Here is a 23,702-nt window from a genome sequence, read left to right on the forward strand (position 1 = left end):
AACAAAGATAAACTATAGTCAGAGAAGGGTGACGTACAGAGCTGTGTATGAATGGAACTACTAGCATGAAAGAATTCAAATTATTAGTAAAGAAACATCTCTGAAATAAATACATATAAAACGTATTTAATTATTATTAAATGGCTGTTTACTAAAAATGGTCATGGGTTCAAGTATAAGTGATTATAACTTAAACTCATTGTCGATGACTCTACATTGTTTGAATTGGTTGATGCTTTTTAAAGAAGGTATGATTTTGTATTATAAATGCATTATATCTAAATGTTTAACGGAATGACTGTCACCTTAATGTGAGTGTCAAAAGGAGCACTGGTCTTATTTGACAGAAATCTAGAATATATTTTGTAGTAGAATTTCCTTTTTTTTTTACTTTTTTCTTTTTCTATGTTTCGTTTCTTTTTCTTTACTACCTCTTTAGGTTTGCTTTTAATTTTTGTCTTGTATTGTATATTCTGTGTCGGACCCCAGGAAGAATAGCTGCCGTTTTGCTGCAGCTACTGGGCTTTCAAATAAAACTATAAACTATACTAAGAAGTGAGTAGCTTTTAACCTTGTGGAAACTAAAACTGATGATAAAACTGATGATACTCTCCAGCAGCAGGAAGTATCGTCTCCTCCCAGGATTCTGTCATTCCAACGGTGTGATATTGACCTTCTGACCTGTTACAAATATCTCAGCATTTTAATCAACGATCAGCTTTCTTTTACATCGCAGGTCTGGGGTCCCTGATTAAAGATCAGTGGGCCGAGCAGCGACCCCTGCGGAACTCCACATGTGACCTTAAACAATCACTATGTTAAACACACTATTTTCTATTTTTTAACTAAACTTTTGACTAAAATTAACTAAATCTGTAACTGTGTTTCTTTTTTTCAGAAAATGTATAATCATTTCTGTAGGTTTTATCACGTTTAATCAGGTTTTGTTTTATCAGGTTTGATCACGTTTGATCATGTTTTATCGGTTTTTATCAGGTTTTATCAGGTTTGATCAGGTTTTAACGAGCGTAAATGTGCAGGACTCACCTGGATTTATCTGAGGAGTGTTTAGGAGTCACACACACGCACGCACGCACGCACGCACGCACGCACGCACGCACGCACGCACGCACGCACGCACGCACGCACGCACGCACGCACGCACGCTCCTCCCACTCACCTGCAGTCAGAACTCAGGGCAGCAACAACAGCAGTGATTCATTTTACTAGAAAATCAGCTTCTGTCAACAACTGAGTATTTGAATAAAGTTTATCTTGAAGTCGCAGCCTGGGATCAGGTGGAACAGGTCGGACCGGTCCGGGGACACGCCCCATTCCTCACCTGGCTCACCTGAGGGGCGTCGACGTCTCCAGTCTCACCTGAACCTGAATCTCACCTGAACCTGCAGAGGAAACACAGACACAGAAATGGACAAGCTGGCCCGGATGGTGGGGGACAAAGTGGGTGAGTACGACCACATGGGTGGGAACCGACCCCCGCCAGGGTCAGGTGATCTTCCCCGGGTCAGGTGACCCAGGGGGGGGTCACCTGACCCGGGGGCGTATAGAACAGGCTTTAGGACCTGCTGGTCTCTGGCGTCTCCACCAGCCGGGTATGAGACCACGCCCACCATTTTAGATTAGATTATACTCAACTTTATTATCATTGCACATGTCAAAGTCCAGGGAATGCAGTTAATCCAACCAGAAGTGCTTATGCAGTGAAATAAACACAACGTACAGCATATACTGTACACATATATACACATACAAGACTGTTTCAGAAAATTAGAATATTGTGATTTTCTGTAATGCAATTACAAAAACAAAAAATGTCATCCATTCTGGATTCATTACAAATCAACTGAAATATTGCAAGCCTTTTATTATTTTAATATTGCTGATCATGGTTTACAGCTTAAGAAAACTCAAATATCCTATCTCAAAAAATTAGAATATTCTGGGAATCTTAATCTTAAACTGTAAGCCATAATCAGCAATATTAAAATAATAAAAGGCTTGCAATATTTCAGTTGATTTGTAATGAATCCAGAATGGATGACATTTTAGTTTTTTTAATTGCATTACAGAAAATCACAATATTCTAATTTTCTGAGACACTCCTGTATTTATATATATATATATATATATATATATATATATATATATATATATATATATATATATATATATATATATATATATATATATATATATATAAATATGTATGTACACAGTGCATATTAATAAATAACTGTTGTTATAAGGTGCAGGCTCAGATATGAATTGGTGAATATAAATATTATGAACAGATGAGATGTGATTATATGATTTACAACAGATTAGAGTTACAGTATGTACATGGGTGATTGCAGCATTCACAGTGTGGAAGTATTTACAGTATTTACAGCAGTATTTATAGTATTTACAGTATTTACAGCAGTATTTATAGTATTTACAGTATTTACAGCAGTATTTACAGTATTTACAGTATTTACAGCAGTATTTACAGTATTTACAGTATTTACAGCAGTATTTACAGTATTTACAGTATTTACAGTATTTACAGCAGTATTTACAGTATTTACAGCAGTATTTACAGTATTTACAGTATTTACAGTATTTACAGCAGTATTTACAGTATTTACAGTATTTACAGCAGTATTTACAGTATTTACAGTATTTACAGTATTTACAGCAGTATTCACTTCGTTCACTTCTGGGGGCCTGGGAGGCAGAGTGGGAGGCCTGGGGAGGCCCTTGCTGAGGAACCGGAGAAAGGACGTTTGTGGCTGAGGAGAAGGGATCAGATCTGGGGGTCTCAGCAGTAGGACGGGTCAGCTGCAGGGGGGGGGGCAGGGAGACGTCCCTGGTACCGGCACCCGGAGCTGGTCCGGGGTTAAAGCTGTAAGGTTTCTGGGGGAGGTGGACCAGTTGGTAGAGCGTTAGGCCATGTGGTTCAAGCCCTAGTTCCTCCATGAACCTGAAGGTCAGTGGTTCGAACCCTAGTTCCTCCTGTGTCCACCAAAGTGTCCTTGGGCAAGACACTGAATCCCCCGGTTGCTCCCGGTTGTCAGGCCAGCGCCGTGTGTGGCAGCTCCGCCGACAACCGGTGTGTGAATGTGTGAATGGGTGAATGTCTGCAGTGTAAAGCGCTTTGGGGCTGTAGTAACAGCTGGAAAGCGCTATATAAGTGTAAGCCATTTATTTACCATTGTTGTGATCGAACTGATCACCCCGGGTTTGTTGATTGAGCTGGAAAAGTTAAAGAAAGACACAAAGACTGGGATATAATGAATAGTGGGCCTCTCTCTCTCTGCAGCCTGCTCCTTTAACCGTCCTGCTAAATCTGCCTGCTCTGTGTGGGTGAGGCTGGTTTATTACTTTTAGAGAAAGGGGGAGAGATGGCCCAAAGTTTATTGCTGGGGGCCCCCCTTATCTCGTGCCTGGTACACAAAATGGTTTTTTTCAGTGAAAAGTCAGAAGAATGCACATTAGTTTAAATACACAGACACATTTAGTTAATCAGCACATGCAGTTTACATATTCAGTGTGGTTTTGAATTATTTTATCCAACACCATTTATCATTTCAAGCCAGCCAAACTCCGATGAGCGCTGAGGCTGATGACCCTGCAGCTGACCGAGGGTTAGGGTTAGGGTTAGACCGAGGGCGTTGTAGGAGGCGCGTCAGGCACGTTTGCTCAGCAGGATTAACACCATAACTGTACAATCAATCTAGCGGCTAAGTTTGTTTTTCTTCCGGTAGTCGTAACTTCCGGTAGTCGTAACTTCCATTAGACGTAACTTCCGTTAGACGTAACTTCCGGTAGACGTAACTTCCGTTAGACGTAATTTCCGTTAGACGTAACTTCCGTTAGACGTAACTTCCGTTAAACGTAACTTCCGTTAGACGTGACTTCCGGTAGTCGTAACTTCCTGTAGACGTAACTTCCGTTAGACGTAACTTCCGTTAAACGTAACTTCCGTTAGACGTGACTTCCGGTAGACGTAACTTCCGTTAGACGTAACTTCCGTTAGACGGGACTTCTGGTAGAATTAACTTCCATTAGACGTAACTTCCGGTAGACGTAACTTCCGGTAGAAGTAACTTCTGGTAGACGTAACTTCCATTAGACGTAACTTCCCGTAGACGTAACTTCCATTAGACGTAACTTCCAGTAGACGTAACTTCCAGTAGACGTAACTTCCATTAGACGTAACTTCCATTAGACGTAACTTCCGTTAGACGTAACTTCCATTAGACGTAACTTCTGGTAGACGTAACTTCCTGTAGACGTAACTTCCATTAGACGTAACTTCCATTAGACGTAACTTCCATTAGACGTAACTTCCTGTAGACGTAACTTCCTGTAGACGTAACTTCTGTTAGACGTAATTTCCATTAGACGTAACTTCTGGTAGACGTAACTTCCTGTAGACGTAACTTCCATTAGACGTAACTTCTGGTAGACGTAACTTCCTGTAGACGTAACTTCCATTAGACGTAACTTCCTGTAGACGTAACTTCTGTTAGACGTAATTTCCATTAGACGTAACTTCCGGTAGACGTAACTTCCTGTAGACGTAACTTCCGGTAGACGTAACTTCCATTAAACGTAACTTCCTGTAGACGTAACTTCCGGTAGACGTAACTTCCTGTAGACGTAACTTCTGTGTGACGTAACTTCTGTTAGACGTAACTTCCGGTAGACGTAACTTCCTGTAGACGTAACTTCTGTGTGACGTAACTTCCGGTAGACGTAACTTCCATTAGACGTAACTTCCATTAGACGTAACTTCCAGTAGACGTAACTTCCGGTAGACGTAACTTCCTGTAGACGTAACTTCCGTTAGACGTAATTTCCATTAGACGTAACTTCCGTTAGACGTAATTTCCATTAGACGTAACTTCCGGTAGACGTAACTTTCATTAGACGTAACTTCCAGTAGACGTAACTTCCATTAGACGTAATTTCCGGTAGACGTAAGTTCCTGTAGACGTAACTTCTGTTAGACGTAACTTCCGGTTAACGTAGCTTCTGTTAGACGTAATTTCCAGTAGACGTAACTTCCGGTAGACGTAACTTCTGTTAGACGAAACTTCTATTAAACGTAACTTCCGTTAGACGTAATTTCCGGTAGTCGTAACTTACGGTAGACGTAACTTCCTGTAGACGTAACTTGCGGTATACGTAACTTCCCGTAGACGTAATTTCCGGTAGACGTAACTTCTGTGTGACGTAAGTTCCGGTAGACGTAACTTCCGGTAGACGTAACTTCCGGTAGACGTAACTTCCGTTAGACGTAACTTCCGTTAGACGTAACTTCCCGTAGACGTAACTTCTGTTAGACGTAACTTCCAGTAAACGTAACTTCTGGTAGATGTAACTTCCGGTAGACGTAACTTCCGGTAGACGTAATTTCCGGTAGACGTAACTTCCGGTAGACGTAACTTCCGGTAGACGTAACTTCTGTGTGACGTAAGTTCCGGTAGACGTAACTTCCGGTAAACGTAACTTCCGTTAGACGTAACTTCCGTTAAACGTAACTTCTGTTAGACGTAACTTCCGGTAGACGTAACCTCCGGTAGACGTAACTTCTGTTAGACGTAACTTCTGGTAGTCGTAACTTCTGTGTGATGTAAGTTCCGGTAGACGTAACTTCCGGTAGTCGTAACTTACGGTAGACGTAACTTCCGGTAGACGTAACTTCCCGTAGACGTAACTTCCGGTAGACGTAACTTCCGGTAGACGTAACTTCTGTTAGACGTAACTTCCGTTAGACGTAACTTCCCGTAGACGTAACTTCTGGTAGACGTAACTTCCGGTAGACGTAACTTCCGGTAGACGTAATTTCCGGTAGACGTAACTTCCGGTAGACGTAATTTCCGGTAGACGTAACTTCCGGTAGACGTAACTTCCGGTAGACGTAACTTCCGGTAGACGTAACTTCCGGTAGACGTAACTTCCGGTAGACGTAATTTCCGGTAGACGTAACTTCCGGTAGACGTAACTTCCGGTAGACGTAACTTCCGGTAGACGTAACTTCCGGTAGACGTAACTTCCGGTAGACGTAACTTCCGTTAGACGTAACTTCCGGTAGACGTAACTTCCGGTAGACGTAACTTCCGGTAGACGTAACTTCCATTAGACGTAACTTCCGGTAGACGTAACTTCCGGTAGACGTAACTTCCGTTAGACGTAACTTCCGTTAGACGTAACTTCCGGTAGACGTAACTTCCGGTAGACGTAACTTCCGGTAGACGTAACTTCTGTGTGACGTAAGTTCCGGTAGACGTAACTTCCGGTAAACGTAACTTCCGTTAGACGTAACTTCCGTTAAACGTAACTTCTGTTAGACGTAACTTCCGGTAGACGTAACCTCCGGTAGACGTAACTTCTGTTAGACGTAACTTCTGGTAGTCGTAACTTCTGGTAGACGTAACTTCCGGTAGACGTAACTTCTGTGTGATGTAAGTTCCGGTAGACGTAACTTCCGGTAGTCGTAACTTACGGTAGACGTAACTTCCGGTAGACGTAACTTCCCGTAGACGTAACTTCCGGTAGACGTAACTTCCGGTAGACGTAACTTCTGTTAGACGTAACTTCCGTTAGACGTAACTTCCCGTAGACGTAACTTCTGGTAGACGTAACTTCCGGTAGACGTAACTTCCGGTAGACGTAATTTCCGGTAGACGTAACTTCCGGTAGACGTAATTTCCGGTAGACGTAACTTCCGGTAGACGTAACTTCCGGTAGACGTAACTTCCGGTAGACGTAATTTCCGGTAGACGTAACTTCCGGTAGACGTAACTTCCGGTAGACGTAACTTCCGGTAGACGTAACTTCCGGTAGACGTAACTTCCGGTAGACGTAACTTCCGTTAGACGTAACTTCCGGTAGACGTAACTTCCGGTAGACGTAACTTCCGGTAGACGTAACTTCCATTAGACGTAACTTCCGGTAGACGTAACTTCCGGTAGACGTAACTTCCGTTAGACGTAACTTCCGTTAGACGTAACTTCCGGTAGACGTAACTTCCGGTAGACGTAACTTCCGGTAGACGTAACTTCCGTTAGACGTAACTTCCGTTAGACGTAACTTCCCGTAGACGTAACTTCCGGTAGACGTAACTTCCGGTAGACGTAACTTCCGGTAGACGTAACTTCTGGTAGACGTAACTTCCGGTAGACGTAACTTCCGGTAGACGTAACTTCCATTAGACGTAACTTCCGGTAGACGTAACTTCCGGTAGACGTAACTTCCGGTAGACGTAACTTCCGTTAGACGTAACTTCCGGTAGACGTAACTTCCGGTAGACGTAACTTCCGGTAGACGTAACTTCCGTGAGATGTAACTTCCGTTAGACGTAACTTCCGTTAAACGTAACTTCTGGTAGACGTAATTTCCGGTAGACGTAACTTCCGGTAGACGTAACTTCTGGTAGACGTAATTTCCGGTAGACGTAACTTCCTGTAGACGTAACTTCCGTTAGACGTAATTTCCATTAGACGTAACTTCCGGTAGACGTAACTTTCATTAGACGTAACTTCCAGTAGACGTAACTTCCATTAGACGTAATTTCCGGTAGACGTAACTTCCTGTAGACGTAACTTCTGTTAGACGTAACTTCCGGTTAACGTAGCTTCTGTTAGTCGTAATTTCCAGTAGACGTAACTTCCGGTAGACGTAACTTCTGTTAGACGAAACTTCTATTAAACGTAACTTCCGTTAGACGTAATTTCCGGTAGTCGTAACTTACGGTAGACGTAACTTCCTGTAGACGTAACTTCCGGTAGACGTAACTTCTGTGTGACGTAAGTTCCGTTAGACGTAACTTCCGGTAGACGTAACTTCCGTTAGACGTAACTTCCGTTAGACGTAACTTCCCGTAGACGTAACTTCTGGTAGACGTAACTTCCGGTAGACGTAACTTCCGGTAGACGTAATTTCCGGTAGACGTAACTTCCAGTAGACGTAACTTCCGGTAGACGTAACTTCTGTGTGACGTAAGTTCCGGTAGACGTAACTTCCGGTAAACGTAACTTCCGTTAGACGTAACTTCCGTTAAACGTAACTTCTGTTAGACGTAACTTCCGGTAGACGTAACCTCCGGTAGACGTAACTTCCGTTAGACGTAACTTCTGTTAGACGTAACTTCTGGTAGTCGTAACTTCTGGTAGACGTAACTTCTGGTAGTCGTAACTTCCGGTAGACGTAACTTCTGTGTGACGTAAGTTCCGGTAGACGTAACTTCCGGTAGTCGTAACTTCCGGTAGACGTAACTTCCTGTAGACGTAACTTCCGGTAGACGTAACTTCCCGTAGACGTAATTTCCGGTAGACGTAACTTCCGGTAGACGTAACTTCCGTTAGACGTAACTTCCGTTAAACGTAACTTCCGTTAGACGTAACTTCCGTTAAACGTAACTTCCGTTAGACGTAACTTCCGTTAGACGTAACTTCCGTTAAACGTAACTTCTGGTAGACGTAACTTCCGTTAAACGTAACTTCCGGTAAACGTAACTTCCGTTAGACGTAACTTCCGTTAGACGTAACTTCTGTTAGACGTAACTTCCATTAGACGTAACTTCCTGTAGACGTAACTTCCGTTAGACGTAACTTCCGGTAGACGTAACTTCCGGTAGACGTAATTTCCGGTAGACGTAACTTCCGGTAGACGTAACTTCCGTTAGACGTAACTTCTGTTAGACGTAACTTCCGTTAGACGTAACTTCCGGTAAACGTAACTTCCGTTAGACGTAACTTCCGGTAGACGTAACTTCCATTAGACGTAACTTCCATTAGACGTAACTTCTGTTAGACGTAACTTCTGGTAGTCGTAACTTCTGGTAGACGTAACTTCTGGTAGACGTAACTTCCGGTAGTCGTAACTTCTGGTAAACGTAACTTCCAGTAGACGTAACTTCCGGTAGACGTAACTTCCGTTAGACGTAACTTCTGTTAGACGTAACTTCCGGTAGACGTAACTTCCGGTAGACGTAACTTCCATTAGACGTAACTTCTGTTAGACGTAACTTCTGGTAGTCGTAACTTCTGGTAGACGTAACTTCCGGTAGACGTAACTTCCTGTAGACGTAACTTCCGGTAGTCGTAACTTCTGGTAAACGTAACTTCCAGTAGACGTAACTTCCGGTAGACGTAACTTCCGTTAGACGTAACTTCCGGTAAACGTAACTTCCGTTAGACGTAACTTCCGTTAAACGTAACTTCTGTTAGACGTAACTTCCAGTAGACGTAACCTCCGGTAGACGTAACTTCCATTAGACGTAACTTCTGTTAGACGTAACTTCCATTAGACGTAACTTCCGTTAGACGTAACTTCCATTAGACGTAACTTCTGGTATACATAACTTCTGGTAGTCGTAACTTCTGGTAGACGTAACTTCTGGTATACATAACTTCTGGTAGTCGTAACTTCTGGTAGACGTAACTTCCGGTAGACGTAACTTCTGTGTGACGTAGGTTCCGGTAGACGTAACTTCCTGTAGACGTAACTTCCGGTAAACGTAACTTCCCGTAGACGTAATTTCCGGTAGACGTAACTTCCGTTAGACGTAACTTCCCGTAGACGTAATTTCCGGTAGACGTAACTTCCGGTAGACGTAACTTCTGTTAGACGTAACTTCCGTTAGACGTAACTTCCCGTAGACGTAACTTCCGGTAGACGTAACTTCTGGTAGACGTAACTTCCATTAGACGTAACTTCCGGTAGACGTAACTTCCATTAGACGTAACTTCCGGTAGACGTAACTTCTGGTAGACGTAACTTCCATTAGACGTAACTTCCGGTAGACGTAACTTCTGTTAGACGTAACTTCCGTTAGACGTAACTTCCCGTAGACGTAACTTCCCGTAGACGTAACTTCCCGTAGACGTAATTTCCGGTAGACGTAACTTCCATTAGACGTAACTTCCGGTAGACGTAACTTCCATTAGACGTAACTTCAGGTAGACGTAACTTCCGGTAGTCGTAACTTCTGGTAAACGTAACTTCCGGTAGACGTAACTTCCGGTAGACGTAACTTCCGTTAGACGTAACTTCCGTTAGACGTAACTTCTGGTAGACGTAACTTCCATTAGTCGTAACTTCCAGTAGACGTAAGTTCCGGTAGACGTAACTTCCGGTAGACGTAACTTCTGGTAGACGTAACTTCCGTTAGACGTAACTTCCTGTAGACTTAACTTCTGGTAGACGTAACTTCCGGTAGACGTAACTTCCAGTAGACGTAACTTCTGGTAGACGTAACTTCCATTAGTCGTAACTTCCGTTAGACGTAACTTCCGTTAGACGTAACTTCCTGTAGACTTAACTTCTGGTAGACGTAACTTCCGTTAGACGTGACTTCCGTTAGACGTAACTTCTGGTAGACGTAACTTCCATTAGTCGTAACTTCCCGTAGACGTAATTTCCGGTAGACGTAACTTCCGGTAGACGTAACTTCTGGTAGACGTAACTTCCGTTAGACGTAACTTCCTGTAGACTTAACTTCTGGTAGACGTAACTTCCGGTAGACGTAACTTCCAGTAGACGTAACTTCTGTTAGACGTAACTTCTGTTAGACGTAACTTCCTGTAGACTTAACTTCCGTTAGACGTAACTTCCGTTAGACGTAACTTCCATTAGACGTAACTTCCTGTAGACGTAACTTCCGTTAGACGTAACTTCTGGTAGACGTAACTTCCGTTAGACGTAACTTCCGGTAGACGTAACTTCCGTTAGACGTAACTTCCGGTAGACGTAACTTCTGCTAGACGTAACATCCATTAGACGTAACTTCCAGTAGACGTAACTTCCGTTAGACGTAACTTCTGATAGACGTAACTTCTGATAGACGTAACTTCTGGTAGACGTAACTTCTGGTAGACGTAACTTCTGTTAGACGTAACTTCCGGTAGACGTAACTTCTGATAGACGTAACTTCTGTTAGACGTAACTTCCGGTAGACGTAACTTCCGGTAGACATAACTTCCGGTAGACGTAACTTCCGGTAGACGTAACTTCCTGTAGACGCAACTTCCTGTAGACGTAACTTCCATTAGACGTAACTTCCTGTAGACGTAACTTCCGGTAGACGTAACTTCCTGTAGACGCAACTTCCTGTAGACGTAACTTCCATTAGACGTAACTTCCTGTAGACGTAACTTCCATTAGACGTAACTTCCGTTAAACGTAACTTCCGGTAGACGTAACTTCCGGTAGACGTAACTTCTGTTAGACGTAACTTCCAGTAGACGTAACTTCCGGTAGACGTAACTTGCGGTAGACGTAACTTCCGCTAGACGTAACTTCCGGTAGACGTAACTTCCATTAGACGTAACTTCCGTTAAACGTAACTTCCGGTAGACGTAACTTCCGGTAGACGTAACTTCCATTAGACGTAACTTCCGTTAGACGTAACTTCCAGTAGACGTAACTTCCGGTAGACGTAACTTGCGGTAGACGTAACTTCCTGTAGACGTAACTTCCGTTAAACGTAACTTCCGCTAGACGTAACTTCCGGTAGACGTAACTTCCATTAGACGTAACTTCCGTTAGACGTAACTTCCAGTAGACGTAACTTCCGCTAGACGTAACTTCCTGTAGACCTAACTTCCATTAGACGTAACTTCCTGTAGACGTAACTTCCATTAGACGTAACTTCCTGTAGACGTAACTTCCATTAGACGTAACTTCCATTAGACGTAACTTCCGGTAGACGTAACTTCCATTAGACGTAACTTCCTGTAGACGTAACTTCCATTAGACGTAACTTCCTGTAGACGTAACTTCCATTAGACGTAACTTCCGTCAGACGTAATTTCCGGTAGAAGTAACTTCCGGTAGTTGTAACTTCTGGTAGACGTAACTTCCGGTAGACGTAACTTCCGGTAGACGTAACTTCCCTTAGACGAAACTTCCGTTAAACGTAATTTCCGGCAGACGTAACCTCCATTAGACGTAACTTCCATTAGACGTAACTTCAGGTAGACGTAACTTCTGTGTGACGTAACTTCCGGTAGACGTAACTTCCGGTAGACGTAACTTCCGGTAGACGTAACTTCTGTGTGACGTAACTTCCGGTAGACGTAACCTCCATTAGACGTAACTTCCATTAGACGTAACTTCCGGTAGACGTAACTTCCTGTAGACGTAACTTCTGTGTGACGTAACTTCCGGTAGACGTAACTTCCGGTAGACGTAACTTCCGGTAGACGTAACTTCCGGTAGACGTAACTTCCGGTAGACGTAACTTCCGGTAGACGTAACTTCTGCTAGACGTAACTTCCGTTAGACGTAACTTACATTAGATGTAACTTCCATTAGACGTAACTTCCGGTAGACGTAACTTCCTGTAGACGTAACTTCCATTAGACGTAACTTCCATTAGACGTAACTTCTGTTAGACGTAATTTCCTGTAGACGTAACTTCTGGTAGACGTAACTTCCATTAGACGTAACTTCCATTAGACGAAACTTCCATTAGACGTAACTTCTGGTAGACGTAATTTCCTGTAGACGTAACTTCTGTGTGACGTAACTTCCATTAGACGTAACTTCCGTTAGACGTAACTTCCGGTAGACGTAACTTCCTGTAGACGTAACTTCTGGTAGACGTAACTTCCATTAGACGTAATTTCCGGTAGACGTAACTTCCTGTAGACGTAACTTCTGGTAGACGTAACTTCCATTAGACGTAATTTCCGGTAGTCGTAACTTCCGGTAGACGTAACTTCCGTTAAACGTAATTTCCGGTAGACGTAACTTCCGGTAGACGTAACTTCCGTTAAACGTAATTTCCGGTAGACGAAACTTCCGTTAAACGTAATTTCCGGCAGACGTAACCTCCATTAGACGTAACTTCCGTTAGACGTAACTTCCATTAAACGTAATTTCCGGTAGACGTAACTTCCGGCAGACGTAACCTCCATTAGACGTAACTTCCGTTAGACGTAACTTCCTGTAGACGTAACTTCCATTAAACGTAATTTCCGGCAGACGTAACCTCCATTAGACGTAACTTCCGTTAGACGTAACTTCCTGTAGACGTAACTTCCGTTAGACATAACTTCCGTTAGACGTAACTTCCTGTAGACGTAACTTCCGTTAGACGTAACTTCCGGTAGACGAAACTTCCGTTAAACGTAATTTCCGTTAGACGTAACTTCCATTAGACGTAACTTCCTGTAGACGTAACTTCCAGTAGACGTAACTTCCGGTAGACGTAACTTCCAGTAGACGTAACTTCCGTTAGACGTAACTTCTGGTAGACGTAACTTCCGTTAGACGTAACTTCCATTAGACGTAACTTCTGATAGACGTAACTTCCTGTAGACGTAACTTCTGATAGACGTAACTTCCTGTAGACGTAACTTCTGATAGACGTAACTTCCTGTAGACGTAACTTCCGGTAGACGTAACTTCCGTTAGACGTAACTTTCAGTAGACGTAACTTCCGGTAAACGTAATTAAGAAACATCACGTAACCGTGGCCGTGGCTGAAGGTGTTTGTGTTTGCGCTGCAGGGGACATGGTGGAGGATGCAGTGAAGAACGCTCTGGGCATCGAGGACAAGGACAAGGACAAGGACGACGGAGGAGGAGGATTCATGTCGCTGTTCGGAGGAGACAAGAAGAAGGAGAAGGAAAAGGAGAAGGAGGGAGGAGGAGGAATATTCTCTTTTGGACACGACAAGAAGGACGACAAGGACGACGGAGGATTCTTCTCCAAGATCTTTGACAAGGACGATGACGACGACGGCAGGAAGCAGAAGAAAAGCGGGTTTGAAGGTCTGTTCGCTGAAGGGGAGGGGCCAGGAGAGGCTGGGGGCGGAGCTCTGGGAGGAGGCGGAGCTCTGGGAGGAGGCGGAGCTCTGGGAGGAGGCGGAGCCTACGACCAGGGAGGCGGAGCAAAGACCATAACGCCGTCGGACAGAGGTACGAAGTTTTAATTAAAAAACACTTTTACGGTCACATCAGATCCCTGTTCTCTCGTTCTCTCATTCTCTCCATCCTGATGATCATCCCTGTTCTCTCTTTTCTCTCCATCCTGACGATCATCCCTCTCTTCCAGATCTGTTTGATGATCTGATGGACGTGGCTGACGAGACGGCTGCAGGGAAGTAGACGACCCCGAACCAACTCTGACTCCTGCACGTCCACATTTACAAACATCTCTCCTTTTACTGTATTTACTGTATTTACTGTATTTAATGTATTTACTGTACGTCCACAACTCCGTCGTATTCATGATTAGAAAAGAAAACTGAAAACTGTAAACGTATCTAAGGCCAAGTTTCCACATATCCGGGTATTTACAAAAACTGATATTTCCCTCTACGTTTATAAAAATCCCATCATCTCCAGGAACCTGCATAAATATCTGTTAAGGTGCTATGAGCAGCCAAACCTACAGGGGGCAGTGTAACGAGAAGATAAAGTCATGCTAGCCAATCAGAATCCTGGAAAAAAACATCAACAAATGACACGAGTAACTTCCAGTTACTTCCAAGATGAACCAGTCTTTGGTTTGGAGTGACAGAGAAGTGGAGTTACTTATCAACATTTTGACTTTTTTACCGACATTTCGACTTTTTTCTCAAAATTTCAACTTTTTCTCGACTTTTTTCTCAAAATTTTGACTTTTTTCTCAAAATTTTGACTTTTTTATCAAAATTTCGACTTCTCAAAATTTCGACTTTTTCTCGACTTTTTTCTCAAAATTTTGACTTTTTTATCAAAATTTCGACTCTTCTCAAAATTTCGACTTTTTCTCAACTTTATTCTCAAAATTTAGACTTTTTTTCGGCCACCTATCCCCCCTTTTTCTCGACATTTCATCTTTTTTCACAGAATTTCATCTTTTTTCACAAAATGTCATCTTTTTTCTCAAAATTTCTAGAAAACAGATAATTCCCCCTCTACGTTTATAAAAATCCCATCATTTCCAGGAACCTGCATAAATATCTGTTAAGGTGCTATGAGCAGCCAAACCTACAGGGGGCAGTGTAACGAGAAGATAAAGTCATGCTAGCCAATCAGAATCCTGGAAAAAAACATCAACAAATGACACGAGTAACTTCCAGTTACTTCAGAGATGAACCAGAGTGTTTGGTTTGGAGTGACAGAGAAGTGGAGTTACTTCTAAGTGTGACGTTAGAATATAAAACAGGTAAAACACAAGAAAATATTGACGGTTACAAACTAATTCTAACCACAGGTGTCACTCATGACGCTGGTGACGTTTCTGTCTCATAATGTGACGTTCTGAAGAATAAATGTCCGTTTCTCTCCGTTTACAAGCAAACGTGGAGACGGAGGTTTGAAAAATCTACACTTTGGTCATTGTTTTTGGGTATTAGGCCATCAGAATTTATCCGAAGTGTTGTTTTACTCTACTCTTCTTCACACTTGTGTAAATAAATTCTGATTAATTTGAATGAGAGAAGTTGTTTGTGCTTATTTTACACATTTTTCATGTTCTAGTTTCCTATTTCCATTTATGAATTACTGCAATATTGTCTGCAACTTATCCAACTTTTCTCAGTAAATTACTGATAATCCAACAAAGATTCTTCAGAACGATCTCAGTCTGGTCGACATGAACCATCTCCACCTTTTTATGAAATATTCACTATTATTCTTCATAAACTTCATGTTTTTCACTCACTTGTTTGTGCAGAAGTTTATCAATAAAAAACAAGATCTTCCTGTCACTTTCCAGCAGTTTTTTACTTTTTTCATCTGATTTTAATTCATATCCAACTAGACAGTGTTAATCTTCATTTACCCTTCTGTCCAACATCTGCTCATTAATTTAATATTTCATTTAGAAAACTCTGGAATGACTTGAATTTGTCGCTGAATCAACTTTATCTTTTACCTCCTTCAGGAAGTTATTAAAAAAACATCTTATTCTGTCTTAACCTTCAATGTCTTTAATATAATCCAGACCTCGTCTCCATGTTCTCTTTTACGTTTATATTTATAATTGTTTTAATTTATGGAAATAAAGCAGAGAAGAAGAAACGTGGAGGACGAAGGACAGACGGACAGACTGACTTAATCAGGTTTATTACTAACTTTATTATAGCAGAAGCTGAGTGTGTGTGTGTGTGTGTGTATATGTAAGTGTGTGTGTGTGTGTGTGTGTGTGTGTACGTGTGTGTCTATGTGCGGCTGGTTCAGGGTGTGTGTATGTGTGTGTGCATGTACATGTGTGTATGTGTTCAGGGTTTACACTGCATCTCCAGGGTTTTACTCTCTTCCCTCCAGGGAATCGTCCAAACCTCAGCGTGACACTGGAACGTCTGGAAAACACGACAGAAACGTCAGACGGTTCCAGGAACTAAAATGTTCCGGATGAAACACCCAGATTTAGTTTCATATAAACCGTTTCGGCCCGAATATAAGACAGTGTTTTCTGAGTTGAAATAAGTGAAAAAGTGTTGGTCTTCCATTCAGTCTAGCCGTTACACCATCTCACCACTAGATGGAGCCAGAGATCTGTTACACCATCTCACCACTAGATGGAGCCAGAGATCTGTTCCACCATCTCACCACTAGATGGAGCCAGAGATCTGTTACACCATCTCACCACTAGATGGAGCCAGAGATCTGTTACACCATCTCACCACTAGATGGAGCCAGAGATCTGTTCCACCATCTCACCACTAGATGGAGCCAGAGATCTGTTACACCATCTCACCACTAGATGGAGCCAGAGATCTGTAAATGCTGAACTAAACTCCCCGGGACAAAGCAAACCCCTGAACCAAGAAGAAAAATAAAAATAGCGGTAAGAAAGAAAAGAGAAGAGATAACAGCAATTGGAGAAACGTAGTTTCTCCAATCTGGAGAAAAGTGTGTGGAAGATGTACTGTCATTATTTTCTGTATAAAAATTGAATTTGGTGTTCAAAAAGCCTTTTTTCAAACTTGATCAGGGTCGTCTTATATTCGGGCCGATACGGTAATTATTATATTATATATTATATTATATTATATATAATATTTTTGTCATCACTAATGTTTCCCTTCTCTTCCTCGTCTTCACAGACGTCCTGATAAACTCATGCTAGCTCAGTTAGCATCAGCTAAAGTTACGTTAGTTAGCATCGATTAGCTCAGTTACTATCAGCTAATGTAATGTTAGCTAGCATCAGTCAGCTCAGTTAGCATCAGCTAATGGAATGTTAGTTAGCATTGGTTAGCTCAGTTAGCAGCAGCTAATGCTACATTAGCTAACATCATTCAGCTCAGTTAGCATCAGCTAATGCTACATTAGCTAACATCATTCAGCTCAGTTAGCATCAGCTAATGTAATGTTAGTTAGCATCAATTAGCTCAGTTATCATCAGCTAATGTAATGTTAGCTAGCATCAGTTGGCTCAGTTAGCATCAGCTAATGGAATGTTAGTTAGCATTGGTTAGCTCAGTTAGCAGCAGCTAATGCTACATTAGCTAACATCATTCAGCTCAGTTAGCATCAGCTAATGCTACATTAGCTAACATCATTCAGCTCAGTTAGCATCAGCTAATGTAATGTTAGTTAGCATCGATTAGCTCAGTTATCATCAGCTAATGTAATGTTAGCTAGCATCAGTCAGCTCAGTTAGCATCAGCTAATGGAATGTTAGTTAGCATTGGTTAGCTCAGTTAGCAGCAGCTAATGCTACATTAGCTAACATAATTCAGCTCAGTTAGCATCAGCTAATGCTACATTAGCTAACATCATTCAGCTCAGTAAGCATCAGCTAATGCTACATTAGCTAACATCATTCAGCTCAGTTAGCATCAGCTAATGCTACATTAGCTAACATCATTCAGCTCAGTTAGCATCAGCTAATGCTACATTAGCTAACATCATTCAGCTCAGTTAGCATCAGCTAATGCTACATTAGCTAACATTATTCAGCTCAGTTAGCATCAGCTAATGCTACATTAGCTAACATCATTCAGCTCAGTTAGCATCAGCTAATGCTATGTTAGCCAGCTTCACAAACCCGGCTGATTCTTCAGCTCTAATCATCTTAACGGTTTTAACTCCACACTGGATGTTTGAAGCAGCCACCCCACCAGTCTGGACCCCCAGACTCCAGATCCCCAGACCCCCCAGACCCCCCAGACCCCCCAGACCTCCCAGGATCCCCCCAGACCCCCCTGGACCCCCAGACCTCCTCACCTGGTGCAGACGCCCCGGGGGCTGGAACTCACAGCGGGTCAGATCGTTGTCGTCGTCTCGTTTCCGACAAACTGTTCTGGAAATGTCCAGATCTACGACGTAGAGGACGCCTTTGACGATCTGGGACACACACACACACACACACACACACACACACACACACACACACACACACACACACACACACACACACACACACACACACACACACACACACACACACACACACACACACACACACACACACACACACACACACACACACACACACACACACACACACACACACACAGGTTTCAGGTCCTGCAGTTCCTCCCCCGGCCACAGGGGGGCGTCCAGACCAGAACTCTGGACAGTCCAGAACCTGGTCTGGTTCCACGTTGTCCCCCAGCAGACTTAGAACTGGTCCCTGGTTGAGGGACCAGTTCTAAGTCTGGACCCCCTTTACCCTCTGGGTTAATGAGCACATGGGAAGTTTAATTCAGAATCATAATTAAATCCCATTTAAAATGAGTAAAAATTACCATCTAAACACCTAATTCCAAATTAAACTTAATTCCGAAGTAAGTGTCTGGTTTATTCTGATTTTAAATCTGAATAGAATAATTCCAGATCATGTTAACACTCATTCCTCTTTAAATTAATTCCGGTCTTTCTTTCTGCTCGTTCCCTCCCCGTCTGTCTCCATGATCTTATATTCCACTGGGCTGGTTTTCCTAACAAAGTTTCAAGATGCAGCAGCAGTAAACGGTGGTCAAGAGCAGAGACCATTTATTTAATAAATACAAATCATTAAAAGAACAGATGGAAACAGGAAACATCAAAATGGTGATCTTTTCAAAGTTGTAGCGGCTAAGTTAGTTTTTCTTCCAGTAGTTTAACTTCCGGTCCCCCCCTATCCAATCAGAACCTTCCCAACCCCCAGACCTGGAGAGGAATTGGAGAAAGACCATCAAACGTGTTTCCATGGAAACCTCCATTCAGAATTACTATTTCCATGTAAACTCCAAGGAAAATAGTTTAATTGTGAATTATTTAATTGGGAATAATTCATTGTGAATTAAAAAACATCATGTAACCCTGGCCAGTGTGGCCGGAGGTGGAGCTGCACCTGCAGGACCAGAGGACCGGTGGTCTCACCTGCCGCCGGGCTCGGTGGACGGCCGCCGGCCTGAAGAGAAACGCGTCGTTGGACCGGCTGTTGAAGGACGAGGCCGCGGTGATGACGACCCGCCGGAGACCCGGGTCGTCCCCGCTGACGTTGGACCAGGACCCGGGGGCTGAGCGGTGACTCCCCCCCACCGCCGCCGCCGCTACGTCTAGAAGAGAAGGACAAACGCTGACAGGAAGTGGAGTCTGAAGACCTGGACCGTGTAGACCTTAAAGGCCTCAAACCGGCTCCAGCAGGCCAGCACGCAGCTCCTGAGGCTCCGGCCTGCAAACATGCACAAAAGAGAAAAAAGGGGGGCCGGCACAAGAAACTACAGGAACGATGGACAAAAATGATAGCTATGAGATACTTATAATAAATAAAAATGGAAATGGAGAAGAGAGGAAGGGAAGAGGAGAGGAGAAGAAGGGTGAGAGGCACCGCCCAGTGGATCATGTCGGTGCCCCCTGCAGCATAAGCCTATAGCAGCATATCTACCACCAAGCTATATTTGAGACTAACTATTATAGTCTTGTTCTATAGCTGCAACTATGACTACTGACTCTAACACACTAGAGTTTACACTACCTAGAGATTTACCAACACCAGCTAGAGGTTTACTAAACACTAACTATAGGCTTTACTAAACAGAAAGGTTTTAAGTTTAGTTTTAAAGGTGGAGGTGGTGTCAGCCTCCTTAACCCAGATTGGAAGTTGGTTCCATAGTAATGGTGCCTGATAGCAGAACGCCCGCCCTCCAAATCTACATTTAGATACTCTAGGAACTACGAGTAAACCTGCACTCTGAGAACGGAGAGCTCTGCCAGGAACATAAGGCTCTATCAGGTCTGGTAAATAATGCAGAGCTAATTAAACAATGTAACAATTCAAGGGCTGTTATTGTAACCCCTCTAGGTTTTTGCACTTTGGACCAACGTAGGCAGGTTTTTATGTGAGACTGGGTTGCATGGAGAACAATCTTTGCGGAGCTCTTTCCAGAAACGGTCACTCAACTGAAGCTGCTCAACCTGAAAAGAGTGAAAACCTTTCCTAGAAACACCAGGACCAGGAGAGGCTTGTAGCACCCTAGAATTATAATAATATTACATTATAGGGTGCTACAAGGCTGGATACGAGACTGGTCTGGTCCTGGTTCTGGTCTGGTTCTGGGTCTGGTCCTGGTTCTGGTTCTTACCCAGGGCGGTGATCAGGACGATCATCAGCAGCGTCTTCACCTCCATCCGTCTCTTCCTCTTCCTGTTGCCGCGGCGACACAGAACCTCAGACCAGCTGCTGCTTCCTGTCTGCAGAGACCACGGTGATGTCACTTCCTGTCACTTCCTGTCACTTCCTGTTCTTCAGGGCTCTGCACAGCTGACGGTAATCCACTGATAGGACTCCACCCCCTTGCTTTCAGCCAATCAGGAACCAGAACCGGTTCCACAGCTGGCCCAATCAGCCGGAGCCTCTTTTCTTCTTCTTCTTCTTCTTCTTAGCTGGGAGGGGATATGTGAAAAATCATAAAGACTGTGCACTTGGAGACAAGTGTTTGATATTTACATGTTAGTTATGGACATAAGGTTTTCAAACAAATGGTGACGCCCCCTAGTGGCCGGTTTGCTCCCGCTGAAAAGACCAAAGGTCAAATCTCAGCTTCTCTTAGTCCAAGATTGTTGTATATTGTCACTTTCTCTACTTTTTTGGTGCTAGGAATTTAATTCTGAGATAAATTTCCTATTTCAAGGTAATGTTGAAGGTCAAATTTAATTTTCAAGGTCATTTTTGGCCCAAAAATCTCCATATCTCTAGAATGAAGTCACATATTAAGATTATAGAGGATCTAGATCCTATTTTAACCCCCAAGGATGCAGTTTTCTGTTTATTGGACAGGTCACTATCACTGTAGTGTCAATAATCTGATTGGGAGAGAACAGTGGCTTCATTCATTCATTCATTCATTCATTCATTCATTCATTCTAGCCAGGCACATTAGTGAAACGATCGTTCACTTTGTGAGACAAGTGCCAAATTTTGCACAAAGTATGTTCTAGGTCTACTTTTTCAAAAAAGCCCGTTAGCCATGCAAAAAAACAATATGACTGCCGTTTTCCAAAATGGCTGCCACAAAAGCCGTTTTTATGTGTTTTTCGACCTCACAACGTGTCACATCGCATTATGAGCTTGTAGATCGGCGATTATCATAAACATTTTTTATAAATGTTTTTTTCTTTTAGATTTTAATCCGGTTAAAATTTAGAAACTTCATTTCTGATCGAATTGCAACAGAAAACAGATCATATTAGTCAAAATTGGCCCACCATCTTGAAAACTGGAAGCCATATTTCATTTGTATTGACATCATTGGTGCTTGTCTCACAAAGTGAACGATTCTCCTAAAAACCTGACTTAATTTCCCTCACTATTCATTCATTCATTCATTCATTCATTCATAAACTCACTAACACCTACAATTCTGCCTCTATCGCCTGCTTATTGATTAATTTTCTGCAAACCGGCCACTAGGGGGACATTTTCCCATTGTTTGCGGTGGTTTTTGAAAACCTTATGTTCATAACTAACATGGCAAATATCAGAAACTGGTCACCAAGTGCAGGATTTTCATGAATTTCCCCCGGGTCAGAACCGCTGTTTGGTTTCTGAGAAACCACATTTATGATCTTTTCCAGAACCCGCTCCCAGATCTCAGATAATGTTCGTACCTGAGGAGAGGACTCAAGTGTAAGAGAATCATCCTTCAAATACCCGGGTGTTTGGTGGATGAAAGTCTCTCCTCTAGAGAACCTGATGAACAAACTAAAGGTTATTCTGGGTTTTATTATCGACATAGGGCCTTCATTTAGCAGTCAAACATATAGAGATAAAGTTGATTTCCATGGAAACAACTGATAGTTTAAGATCCCAGTCAGCTCTGATTGGACACAACGTTAGGCCACGCCCCCTGAGTGTGGGAGGAGTCAGCAACTTTCAGTTTATTTTTAGGTTTAGTTTATTTTTAGGAGGTAAAACTCCTATGAGAAATGTAGAAATCAATTCGACCGTCTCCTTCACATCGCTGTAAAAACTGTATAAATGTTTATTTCACGTCACCTGGAAGCCCCGCCCCCTGCCTGCAAGGGGCGGGGCTTAAGGCCGAGACCACGCCCCCTGCATGTCAATCAGAGGCTCCAGCTGACTCCGCCCACATCTGCCATTGGCTGAGCCGACTGTCGATCAATCACACTAAAAAGTATTGCTTTCTATAAACTCTTCTGGGGGGTTAAAGAAACATTCACCCCCCAGAGTCGTGAAATCAAACCACTGGGACCAAAACTGTTTTCTGGAATATAAAAAAGTTTATTTCTGTTATAAAGTTTTAACCTGGAGGCTGATGGAGGCGGAGCCTCCAGTGGTCGGTCCAGGAACTGCAGCCAAATGTCGATTTAATAACGTTCATAATAAAGGGTTGCTGGTTCAGGTACTGTCTTTATTTGAGCTGCTGGTTCAGTTCGCGGAACAAGGTCTCCCAGGGGGCGTGGCCTGAAGCTGTAATAACGCCTGAAAATGTAATTAAATTTGCACTTAAATATTTTTTAAATTATTTTATTGATTTTATTTGATGTTGTACGGCGACCTTGAGTGCCATAAAAGACGCCCTATAAATAAAATGTATTATTATTATTATTATTATTATTATTATTATTATTACTTAACTCAATCTAAAATGTGATAAAACCCAATAATGCAATAAAATATCCTGACGGATATTGTAATAACATTTTTACCAATAATGTAATGCCTTATTAAATTATTGGGAATTTATTAAATGGTACTCAAAGTCTGAAATGGTCATTCTGGTGTTTCAAATCCAGTTTATAAAACATTCTTGGACACTTGAAACACAAAATGTAGAACTCTGGACTGAAAATGAACATAAACATTACATTATTTGTCAAGTATTAGATTATCAGTTTTGAAAAAAAAAAAAAAAGACCCACCTGAAAATGTAATAAATTCCCAATAATGTAATAAAGTTTTACATTATCGGTAAAAATGTTATTACAATATCAGTCAGGATATTTTATTACACTGGATTATTATCCAATGTATTATTTTTATATTGGATTTTATGAAATTTTCGATTGAGTTAAGTACAAATTTTATTACATTTTCAGGAAATTATTACATTATAGGAAATTATTACATTATAGGAAATTATTACATTATAGGATCTACAGCCCCCCCTCAGGCGGCGTGGCCTCCCAGGGGGCGTGGTCTCTCCAGGGGGCGTGTCCCAGGGGGCGGGGCCTCAGGACACCCTCAGGTCCAGCAGGGTGAACTCCTGACTGACGGTGATGCTGTTCTCATCACAC

The 23,702-nt window shown here is 42.5% G+C and overlaps 2 protein-coding genes across 2 annotated transcripts; one reads left to right on the forward strand and one right to left on the reverse strand.

Annotated features, from left to right (window-relative positions):
- Positions 1-1,221: 1,221 nt before the first annotated feature.
- LOC133463400 (uncharacterized) lies at positions 1,222-15,447 on the forward strand. Its single transcript, XM_061744927.1, has 3 exons — positions 1,222-1,465; positions 13,527-13,937; positions 14,074-15,447. Exons 1-3 carry the CDS (start codon positions 1,429-1,431, stop codon positions 14,124-14,126), a joined length of 501 nt encoding a protein of 166 aa, XP_061600911.1. The 5' UTR covers positions 1,222-1,428; the 3' UTR covers positions 14,127-15,447.
- Positions 15,448-16,066: 619 nt separating this feature from the next.
- LOC133463964 (cystatin-F) lies at positions 16,067-23,636 on the reverse strand. The gene is made up of 6 exons (XM_061745806.1): positions 23,552-23,636; positions 22,053-22,134; positions 20,528-20,828; positions 19,323-19,501; positions 18,183-18,302; positions 16,067-16,309 (listed from the first exon to the last, which is right to left on the reverse strand). The coding sequence occupies exons 3-6, from the start codon at positions 20,571-20,573 to the stop codon at positions 16,229-16,231; spliced, it is 426 nt and encodes a 141-aa protein (XP_061601790.1). The 5' UTR covers positions 20,574-20,828; positions 22,053-22,134; positions 23,552-23,636; the 3' UTR covers positions 16,067-16,228.
- Positions 23,637-23,702: the final 66 nt, after the last annotated feature.

Source organism: Cololabis saira, chromosome 17, assembly GCF_033807715.1.
Source record: "Cololabis saira isolate AMF1-May2022 chromosome 17, fColSai1.1, whole genome shotgun sequence".
Classification (NCBI taxonomy): domain Eukaryota; kingdom Metazoa; phylum Chordata; class Actinopteri; order Beloniformes; family Belonidae; genus Cololabis; species Cololabis saira.